This window comes from Chaetodon trifascialis, chromosome 17 (assembly GCF_039877785.1).
Source record: "Chaetodon trifascialis isolate fChaTrf1 chromosome 17, fChaTrf1.hap1, whole genome shotgun sequence".
Classification (NCBI taxonomy): Eukaryota; Metazoa; Chordata; class Actinopteri; order Chaetodontiformes; family Chaetodontidae; genus Chaetodon; species Chaetodon trifascialis.
The window spans coordinates 10,063,350-10,075,354 of NC_092072.1; the positions used below are offsets into that span (position 1 = coordinate 10,063,350).

At 43.1% G+C, this 12,005-nt stretch overlaps 2 protein-coding genes across 2 annotated transcripts in view; one reads left to right on the forward strand and one right to left on the reverse strand.

Moving 5' to 3' along the window:
- csmd3b (CUB and Sushi multiple domains 3b) overlaps positions 1-12,005 on the forward strand; it is a 324,934-nt gene that overhangs the window by 210,603 nt on the left and 102,326 nt on the right. Inside the window, exon 11 of the mRNA XM_070985476.1 lies at positions 7,953-8,074. Coding sequence (XP_070841577.1) covers positions 7,953-8,074 — 122 coding nt within the window. The remainder of the gene's footprint in view (positions 1-7,952; positions 8,075-12,005) is intronic.
- LOC139346420 (zinc finger protein 516-like) overlaps positions 1-12,005 on the reverse strand; it is a 372,274-nt gene that overhangs the window by 22,215 nt on the left and 338,054 nt on the right. The window lies entirely within an intron of this gene.

The window sequence follows — 12,005 nt, forward strand, 5'->3', positions numbered from 1 at the left end:
TATTGTAAGTTGAACCTTAATAACACACTGAATCCAGCCAGAACTGGATGAGGATTTTGTGGCATTACTGCTTCTTTCAATTTGCCTTTTTCCACAGGGAGGTCAAAGTGCAAGTTCAGGTGCAGAGTGTCACCCTGGGTGTCCGTAGGGATTCAGTATCTTGCCCGGGGACGCCTGAGCAGGGCAAATGCTGGTCGGCTATTGGTTCTGCACTCTTGCCCTTTGGATAAAGGACACAGTCTAACCACAAGCCTCGACTGCTACCTGGGGTTTCTGCAGTGAACCAGGCACACAAGGGGACTGACCTTCATTAAGCTTTTTGTTAGCATGACAGCACACATCCTTGTAAGCAGGCAGGATGCAACCTGGCCAGCACAGTTAGGATATGGCTGTGTCACTTGGGCTCTGATTGGTCCCTGCCAATCAACCTTATTATCTGACTCATTATCACAGATATTATAGCACTGATTCCCTTTTACTGGCTCTTTTAGATTGTTAATGGCTGTTAGGGATTCATCACCACTAAACACTTTATAATGAACAATTAAATATAGCTACTGACATTAAGCCAATCAAGTCTTACATTTACCTGCATGCGATGATGGGCTGAGCCTCCCCAAAGGGAGACTGCCAATGACATTATAAGTCACGGATGTTGTCCCCTGAAGCAGCGGCTGGTTGAAAAGAATGACCTCTATCACTGGAGAACAGAACCATCAGACCATCAGTCAGCAGGGATCTGCGAAGGAAAAGCGTGTGAGCCGGGTTAGCCTCTTTCACCGCGCTAAAGTAGCGTCTGAGTAGCAGGTGTGCATTGTTAAAGCTCTGCTGAATCTAAAACACAGTCGCTGGTATTCCCAGCACGGCCGACGGTTCAGTGAGCAACTTCTTGACAAAGCCATGACAAAGTGCACCATCCTGCTCCGTGGTTGTTGCTAAGTAACTAGTGATTCTGTGCTAGTTGATCTTTGTTATTTTAAGCATCTCACAATGGAGGGCACTGTTACTCCAGCTGCACAAACTCAATTTCTGCTCCCCTTCGCTAAAAGGCAAACAGTAGGAAGAGCTATATTCATCTTCCACAGTTCACGACATGATCTCTGGCACATCTACCTACAACCATGAATGCTATTTATCCACAAATCATCCTTGCTCCAACATTAATATTGCTGGAATAGAAGACTTTTTCTGCTTACTACTGTATCATTGCTATGCAGCATCTCCCTGTCCTACTTCGGTGAAACAGAAAGACATCCATCTTCAAAACTCCCATAAATCCCTGGATAAACACGCCGAGGTTGCTTGAAGGACAAGATACATGTAGTACTGGAATCACACCTTTTTGACAACAAATGCTGAGGCTTTATTTGAGCTATATGCCAGGATCACTCAGAAGAGAAAGCAGGAAAGCAAACCCACAGTAGTATGCAACTGTAAACATTGCAAATATGAAACAGGGTGTTTTGGTGAGGCTGGCTTAGTGGAGAGACTACTCCTCTATTTTTAAACCTATTCACAAAAATCTGTTTCCCCCAAGGGACAAAAATACAATATTAAAATTCTAAGAGTAAAAATGCCTCCGAGGCAAGACAGAAAGGCTAGTCTAAAGCTAATAGACTATGAGCACAATCAGCTTCCCTGTTGTCTAGAAGTGGTTTTTGGCTCCTATCATTAATTTAATAAGTTTTACCTGCTTTGCCAGATTCCCTCTTTTCCCAGTTAGCAACCAGGATAATATGTTGTTGAGATGATGTCGAATCAAAAAGTGTAGAGATTTATTTAGACATATGACACGTGTGGTTGCATTACAAGTCATTTCATGATGCAAGACAGAAATATCAATTAGGCTAAAACTGCAGTAAGTTATAGTAAAATTAAATGCTTTCAATATTCTTGTCAGTCGACTATACTTCTGTTTACTAAAGGGTGTACTCCAAAGGATGTGAACCTGTGTGCCCTGCCACTCCAGTGTGTAGTAAAACATGTTCGGTTTGAGTACATATTTTGATAGAAAATTTAATTAAGGCACACTGTTTGAAGAGGCAGTGCGCGCCGGTGGACATGCCAGTGTCATTTCATTTCAAAGTATGTAGGCCAACAAAAAAAAATCTGCACAAACAGAACCTGATCTGCGCCCTTCCATCCACCCTGGCACACGCGTGTTCATTTTAAGCCACAAAATTACCACTCAGACGCAAGAGTGCGTCTCCGTGCCACTGTTTGCTCCTCCACAGGCTTTGTGTGTGCATGGAAATAAATACGATTTTGGACCGAGTTCAACAGGTAAGCTTGTGCGAGAGAGCGGATCAGCTGTGGTTATGGTTTAATACGTTTACATTTGATCTTAAGTGAGAAAACATTGTGTTCTCTAAAGAATATTGTCCTTATTTTGCCTGCTTTGTTTCATCCTGTTGAACAAAACTGGAATGAGAGAGAGGCTGTGTCTAGCTTAACACAGCTCAAATGTGACCTTTACATCCAGACCAGCCAATAGCTAAAGTGGAAGCTCATGAATAACATTGAAAGAGAGGCAATCTGTCGGGAAGCATCAAGCCAGCTGACTTATTAAAGGGTCACTTCTGTCAAAACACTTATACAGCTAAATTGGAACATTACAGAGAAAATAAAGTGAATGTATCTTGAAAATTTGCCCTTTACATCACAACAGTGAAGCAATAGAAAGAGACACATAAAGATAAAAAAGAGAAAAAGAGAGGGGGACAGAGTGGTAATCACTTTATTAGATACAATAAAACAATTACAAAACTAAATAAAAATAAACTACCAAAACATCCATCAAATCAAAATGTCCTTCTGTCCACTCCTACAACACTTGATGAGAGAGAGAGAGACAGAGAAGGAGAGAAATGGAGAGAGAGAGTCCATGTGGCACCTTGATTAATGGACAGATGGCAAGGCCACTGAGCCAGCTCTCTCTCTGTCTGTCTGCATGTGTGTGTGAACTCCAGGGGAGTTCAGCTGATCTGCCTGACTATACCAATGCACCGAAAGGTTGCTGCATGTCAACCCGACACACACACACACACACACACACACACACACACACACACACACACACACACACACACGTACATGCACATACACACATGCACATATGCTGACTTCTAACAGGAAAGAAAGAAAGAAGGGGAGAGGAAAGACACACTAATGTTTGGCCACTGTACAAAAACCACACTAAATGACTCTGTAGGTGTGTTTGTGTGTGTGTGCGTGCATCCATTAAAACTCAAACCAGGGCGAGGGCCATTGGAACGCTGTATGCCAGCTTAATGATGTCATCAATCACTCTCCATGTCCATTGGTCAATCTATCTGCCCCTGCAGGCAGACTGTTAAAACAGCCAGTTTGGCCTTCCTGCAGAGGCCTCTGATCCCTAATCTGACTCAGCGCTGTTATCCAATGTTCAGGGTGATCACATGAACTTTATAAAAAGTTAGCTGAAGTGCGTCTGGGATTTCGGATGTTGTGATATCCATCCAAACTCAAATTTGCTGACTTGTTGGGACCATCAAAAACCTGTCAAACACGCTGCAGACAAGGTGTATCTGTAATTAAAAATGAACATGATAACCTGACAAGTAATATTTGTATCCTTGTTATCAACACAAAAATAGTATCCCTTCCTGACAAACTGATGATTTGAGGTTTTCATTTTAGCTTACCTGTCTAGTTGGTTGCACATCATTCTTGTCAAAGTTACTTTAATAAGAATTTTCCTTTCATGGGGACACAGATTCCTTTAATAATTGATTTGCTTTAATCATGAGGTGCCTTTTGATGAAAAAATTACCGTCACAAGGACGTTTTTTTTAAAAACCACCTCAGACTCAGCTTGTGGGCATTTTGTGATGGACTGGCAGATTATATACAACGTCACCAAGGCACAGCAATGATTGATTCATGAGTTTATAAGCTTATAAGATGCTACGGTCTATTCACTGATAGCTTCCCACATGATGAAGTTGACTTGATAGAGGACCCTAAACCAAACCATGTTTCTCTGAAATGTGCAATGAGATTTAGTTCAACATTCAAAAGTTCAGCAGCTTCCCAACCAGCACTGGGACCAAAGATGTGTTTGCACCAAAAGGACATTGCTGGTCTGGTAAAATGCCATTTTAAATCTGCCCCTGAATTGTGTGCTTTTGAAAACGCATCCACATGATTCGATTTTATTTTCTATTTGATTTACCCCCCCCCACAATTCTGTTCATGCTTTCTGGTTGGGGTGCAGGGTCAGGCATGTAATCTGGGACTGGTAGGGGTTAAGTGTCCTTGGTATGCCTCGGCAGGTATTGCTGCATGGATGATTGAACCTGAGCCCTCCACTGGGGGGACGACTCACTAACCGCAAAGGCCATCCTGCTGAGAAAGCAGGAGTTATAGACCTTGAGTCCGACCGAAGGAAACACTTATGAGTTTCTGCCATGTGCAGAAACAGAACCAAGTCAAAACATTGGGAAGCTGAACAGCGATAAAACTCCACCTCAAAAAACATTTCTCCCAGCAACCTTCCCAGTGCCTGTGGGGTGCATCAGATATGCTCTGAAGCCATAAAACAAAACTTTGGAGAACAGTGAGCAAGGGCATCGGAGCTACAGCGCAGGCTTTGGCAATGTGATCCTTGCCTTAAACATCATTTAATTTTGGTGCACAGCCCAACGGTTGTGATGTGAATATGCATGTTTGTGCTTGTGTGTGAGAGTCCTGGGGGAATCCAGTCGATCTGGATAAGCTGAAAAAGGATGTATTGTTACACACATCCACACACACTCACTGACTGTGGTTCCTGTTGAAAGCTTTCAGTCAGTCTCGCTTGTGATTCCAACAATATGCTTTTAGTACCAGATAGACCTCATCAAAATTTTTAATTTGATCTAGAATTCATTATCTCTTCAATGATAGTGTGGCCCTTTTGGCTTCAAGCCCCTCTATACTGTGTGCCAGTACAAATAATGATGAGAGGGAGAGAAAGAGATACAGACAGAGGCTGTCACACAGAGTGAGACGACCTTTATGAAAAAGCCCTGCATTCAAAATCTTACCTGAAGCTGCACACTATGTTAATGTTACTAACAGTGCATCACATGAGGAATATGAAGGGTATCATAGTAGTGACGAACCAACAGAGAATTAGCACCCAGCTGTGCACCTCAGTGGATTGTTTTGTCATCTTTTTCTCATTAGTTTGGTTTTCCGGCACGCAAACTCATCTCTCATCAAGCAATTTCCAAACCCGCTGTGTGCTACGTGCCCAGCACTGAACTGCAGACAGACGATTTTAGCAGTTTGTCAGAAATGGTAGTGGAGTTTTCTGTAGCTAAAGAGCCAGGTATGTTTCTTTAAGCATGGTGGAAACCAAAGCAGAGCTAAAATAAGCAGCAATATAAAAAAAAAAAGCATCGGGCTGTCATAGAAAAAGCTCCTAATGAATTCTAATGTGAGCTGCATGTGTAAAATAGGCAACTGCCGCTTCAAGGTAACGAGATACTCAAGCCGTTACCAATAGAATACAAAAGGTCTCTTCATCTTATTACTTTCAATGTATGCGATCAGGAGTGCCGTGCCAGCATGCATAGATGGCGTCTTGACGACTGTAACAACTTATTAAGGCTGAAAATGTCACATCGAGGAGCAGCCTCTATTGATCGACGCATCAGAAGTTAAAATGGTGCCATAATAACTTACATCATCAATCTTTAGCAGCGCGCAGATGCTAGGAAGCAAATCTTTAGTGTCTTCTGCGATTCTCATTCAAGTGCACACAATAGTGTGCTTAATTAACTGTGCTTGTGTGTGTTCATAGAAGTGCGGGGTCACAGTCAGCAGGTGTCTGTAGGCGATGTGGGAGGACGGGCTTGCAAGTCCCACAGCAAACAGGATGACCTGTCATTTCATTTGAGCTGAGAAAAGTATTTTTCTTCTAATTAATCAACTCGTTAATGCATAAAATTCCATTTGCTCATGTAGGTACCTCAAAACTGTGAGCAAATGCAGGACTTGTGTAAATACATTGTGACCCCAGATGAAACATAGAGGGAAAGCAATACAGACTGCGAGGACTGCGTACTGTGGCTGAAGACAGGGTGAATCAAAGTTGCAGAGAGAGAGACAGAAAGAGGGACAGACAGATGCAGGAAGAGACGGGTGACGTTGTATATAAATTATTAGATGTTAGCTCCTCTGGTAATTCTGGTGATAACTCTCTCCGCACTATCGCTGTAGCAACACCGTGCTCACTCCGCTGTTGGCACAGTGATGGGCCGGCCATTCGTTCTGGCCACGCTGATTGAGCTGTCAACGCGCACACACACACACACACGCTGTTACGACACGCACACTCTTTTTGAGACGCACAGATGAATCATTGCTCACGTGCAACTCACACACACACACTCACGCGCACGCACACGCTCTTCATCTCTATGTATCAGTTTATAAATTGCAGTGAGCCTTGCACGAGAGAAGGTCAGCTGAAGATGCATTGAGAATTAGAGAAACAAGCATCAACTGGGTTCAGTCAGGAGGAACTCAGGCAGCGATCCAGAAGACAGCGAGACAGGGAAACACAGAGACACACACTGAGAGATAGACAGGAGAGATATAGGGTTGTCTCCAAGGGGTCTTGCACTTGTTCTGACACTCTTACAGCACCTCACGGACACGCCCCATTACACACACAAAGAAACACACACAAACACACTGTGGCATGATTCTTTTACTCGTCCCTTGCCTGCATTGTAAGTCACACGAGCAGCCGGGAGTGTGTTGTTGTGACTCGTGTGTGCATGGTGAGTATGATTGAGTTATGTGTGGCTGCCTGCCCTTGCGAGTGTTCTTATATATTTTCACCCCCACGTCCACTCTCACGCCGTTAATTGTGCGTGCGTGCATCGTATGTGTGACTGCATATGCAACATGCGCCTGTTTGTCAAATGTGACCGCCCATGCTTATGTGCTTTTGTTTGGTGTGTGTTCGTGTGTATGTGCGGATGTTAACTGTACGTGTTCCTGCGGCCTGCCGCTGAACAAACTAATTAAGGAACAAACACTGCTTCAAACCAACCAGAAAATTACCTCCCAACTCTAACAGGACGACCCAAGGACAGACAAGCGGGTTCTCTATCACATCCAGTCAGAGCACACGGGCTAATAAAGGCTTGGTTGGTTTATTGAACAACTAGCATGTGTCATTTTTAACACCCCACTGAGTGTCGCTTCAGAGTTAGTGTTTGTGTGACTTTACAGCACAAGTGTTGACACATAGTAATGGATGTTCCTATGGATTCACATAGAGAAGCTCCTCTCAGACTGCATAGTCGCACCACTGCTAAACCAAATCTAGCTCAATTACTCAAGAAGACAAAAGCGATCTGTTACATCATCCCGAGATGTCTGTTGTATGTTTTCCCCCGTGTCTTAGTTCTTTTTAAGATAAAAATGTAATTATTACCCCGCTAGTGGTTGGAAGTTGTTGACTTTCAATAGATCTTGAGAGCAAATTGCCGGTGAGTGTCTCTCAAGTCAATACTAGCTAATCCTGTGGTATTTCACAGCCAATAGCCTCCAATTAAGAACTGCTATTGAGGGAGATGTCACTGACAGTATCAATAACATCTTTCTGACCTTCTGTTCCTCTTCCTGTTCTCGTCTGCACTTGAGTCTTCTCTTCTCTCGCTCCTCTTCTCGTCTCTCTCTGCCACAACACTCTTAGCGTTGTACTAGTGTCACTTTAATTGTTTGTACCGCACTGCCACTGTGATCCACAACTAGCAGCCGTGCATGATAACAAGGACATGAAGCTATTTGTGAGAAGCTCAGGCTAAGCATCACCAACACTGTTAATTCAAAAAGGTAATCTTTCTCTCAGTTGCTAATGCTACTGCTAACTCTGACTGCAACCAATGACGTTATGTTTCCTCTGTTCACAGTGAAGACATGTGGCAGTAATCTTCAAGGGCCGTCGGGAACTTTCACATCTCCTAACTTCCCAATTCAATATGAGAGCAACGCGCAGTGTGTGTGGATAATCACTGCTTCAAATCCCAATAAGGTAAATCTACTTCTTTCTACTGTCTTTGTCTGTCAAACAAACTCTCACATTCAAATTGCTGCTGTCTTTAACTCACAGTTTGCAACTAAGTGAAATATGACTGTTTGATCTGTTTATTGCTTTAAATCATAGTCAATTGTCAAGATGAGCCAATCATCAACCTACTTCTAATGGAAAACAAGTCTTTTAAAATAAGTCAGATTTGAGATATACTTACGGCGTGTGGATCTGTACCATGGAAAAAATGCTTGCTGTTTGCACAGAGTTGATATTCTGCATGTAGGCGGTAATCTCATTACTCCCCGCAAACATATAAAAGTTTTGGGGCTGAAGATAATAACTTCCACTAAAAGGGGATCTCGAAGCCTACAGGTGAATGATGGGGTGGGAGTGGAGCTTGTGAAATGTTAAATAAACAGGAGCAGCATTGGCAGCGCAAGAGCAGGGAGTGCGTGTCATCTTAAAGTCTGCCTTAATGTTAAAAGGGTGTTTGATATACAGTTTGCTGCAGCGACACAGTATCTCTGCCTGAACTAGCTCGCAGGCCTTCCTCTCTTTGAATTTTATGCATTCAGTGTAATTTTTAATTGATATAACACAGCGCTTCTTACAGGCATTTACAAAGTTAGTTTAGCTGCATCTTTACATAATTGAAATGTCTTGATAATAACTCATACAGGAGGTGCCATAAATGATATGCAAGCGAGAGCATATCGGTGTCTAATTCTGTGCGATTGGTTAATCCTGCAAAAGGGCGGACGATAGGCTGGAGGTTAGATGGATAGCCGCGATTGGTCGTTTTATGTCCCAGGAGAAGTCTGATTGGTATTCAGGAGACAACTTCTTATTCCACACAGGGTCACTGTGGTGACCGCTCTGTCGTCAATGGCAACACCTGCGTCAGCACCACGGGGACGCACATGCACACAGACACGCTTTTACATACATGCGTAGCTTTTTTTGACGCCCACTTAAATACACACACATGCACACACACACTTTGTGGCTTTGCACTTGCTCAAAACCTTTGTTTCTCTCTCTTTTTCTCCTCCTCCTCGCACACACAACTCTCTCTGTCACTGCCCAAGGCCTGTGGTTTATGGCCTAGAGCAATACATCCTCTGTTGAAGGCTACAATGTGTATGTGACTGTTGAAGGCTATAGTAATAATGCCCCTCTGTCTACACCCTGTGGGGTGCATGCGTGGATTTGTGTGTGTGTGTGCATGCGTGCAATAAGTTGAAACTGAATGTGCATGTATTATGTATGATATGGATATTGCCAAACCCAAATGAAGACCAGATCAACTGAGGCTGCATCGGGTAATTTTTATTGGCCTTTATCTTTCAAGGATTTACCGATAATACCTTATCATACAGCGTAATGTTCCATATTATTTCATGTACACGTCATGCACCAGACTGAATCATATGCATGTCTTTTATCACGAGACATCATTTATATGATATGTCATGCACCATACTGAATCACAGACATGCCACTACATTTCACTACATCACATCTTATACGACACTACATCAAAGCGGAGGTCTTTATGGGTCTGAGCTGTGCCTGACCTGAAGAGGAGGCACATTCATTTAAAACAAGCACAGACTTGCTGCCTTAGGGGAAGAGACACGCACCACGTAAACCACAATGCCCTGTTGTTCAAGTCATCCCGCTTTCTCTCTTACTCCATTTGCTCTTTAAATAATCTTAAAAACAGAACAAACACAAATGCAAACCAATGCCTGAACAGACGCTATGGAAATTAGAGTATTAAAGGTTCACACCAAATGCTGCCTGCAGTTGACTCTAAGATAGTGTACTGCACTTGGCTCTGTTATCTTATCCAGCTGCACACACGTGTGGATAAGTGCAGATAACAAGACAACTCTTAAACGTTGCAATCACAAATTCACTGCAGTATTAAAAGAGTGTTATGTTTCCTCCTTGAAACTGTGGCAATTATTTTGTCACTTGCAGAAATGCACACAGGGACAGTACAAACTAGTGATTAGTGAATTTCAGTGTCAAGCCAAACAGGAACTAAATATCCACCATAGACTGCTACTAGCCAAGATGCAACTATCTAATAATAAGAATGAGAATGATCATCTCTAACTTGATTTGAACCACATGCTAAGGAATTTGTTGTCCAATAGACGCCTTACATTCTTTCTTGGATCCTGTTAGCTTCAGTATAAATCTTTGAGCTATCAAGACCCGTAGCAATTAGAGTCGACCTGACCCGACACAAAGGTGGTCAAGGTTGGTGCTTGGGTGTCAGTGGTCAGCGCTTCACGAAGACCTCTACGGTAAAACTTTTTATGACATATCTGACCTGCATTCCTTTGCAAATCTGGCATTTACACCCTACGTTGTACTTATATTCATCGGTTAGACACTCAGAGGGCTTATTAACACACTGAGCCCATTTAAAGAGCCAGACAGACATGACAAAAAGTGGCAAATCATTTAGTATAACTCCAAATCATCTCTCATCCCAGCTCATTCATTTTTAATCTGTCTTGACAAGTTGTTCGATTCACACTGGACACCTGTGAAAAGGAACATGCATGTCAATGTGCAAATCTACATCTTGCTCAGGATTACTATCTTCAGTTCTGTCAGGCTTGTCTTACTGCCATCAGATGAGTGTCATTTCCTTCCAAAGAAGGATGTTTTAAAACTGCTGAAGCATTAATCAATCAATTGAAGATAGTTTAAGTTTTTAAACTTTAGAAATACTTGTACTAAGTGTTATTTTTATGAAAAGGGCTTCACTTAGAGCCAATATCATACATTTCAGTACACATTTTTTTAATGTAAATGGCCGATCAAACTGTATAGAGGGTTTTAATCCAGTAGAAAATAAACCATATAAATAGATCTTCCACATATCACAGTGTTGATTTTGTAATGATCAACTTCATGGTTGCTAAAATTCATGATTTCATACACAGACATCGGTCACCCTGCCTTTAAGTTTCTGCTCACAGTCAGTGTTGAGGACATTTCATTGTTTGCTAGTTGAAGTAATTAGTGGGTAACAGGAAATTTCCCATTCAGAGACACATATAGTCGAGTCGACGGTAATTTACTAGTTCAAAAGCAGGCGTATGTTGGGCAGGTGGTGGAGGCAAACAAACAGTGGGGAACTGGCAGGTAAACAACAGGTAACAGTCAGGAACAGAACGAGAGCGCTGATGATCTGGCGAGCTGCAGCAAAATCCTGTCCTCAATTAGGAGGCTGATGAGGGAATGAGGGGACAGCTGAGTAGGCAAGCGAGTGGTCAGTTGATCTCCTGAAGAGAGACGGCAGCGACATACACAGACACACACTGGGACACAGACAAGAGGGAGTCTGAGGCTGGCGATGAGGGTGATGGTGCAAGCACCGCAACAAACTCAGAGGAAGGGAAGAGTCTCCGTCGAGCCTGCCTCTCCCACTAGCAGAACATCTCTTTTTTTTACTGCTTGTACAAGTCTCTCCCTATTTTATCCTTTACTCCCCCTCACTCTCCCCCGTCTCATCCTCCTTTTTCCGTCTTTCGTACACTGCCCATCCCTCCCCCCTCCCTCATTCCCAGAGGCTCTGTCCTCAGAATCACCCAGATTCTTCATTAAAGAGCTCAGCCTGAAACCATCAAATTACTATGGAGAAAGAGAGAACACAGAGAGGGGAGGGGGAGGGCACTTGAGGGGGAAAGTCTGTTTTTCACTGTTCCACTCGCATCGCTCTCTCCGTTGCACCCTTTCCCACACATTTTCTACATTTCTCACTGTCTCATTTCTCGCACTCTGAAGGCAAAGAGACGCAAGGTTTCTATAGCTCACCCTCTCCACTCTCGGTCTCGCTCCGTCTCTGTCAGCCCCGTTCCCCCTATCCCTCTCTCCTCCTCTCTGTCTGCTCTCTCGCTCAGGTTAA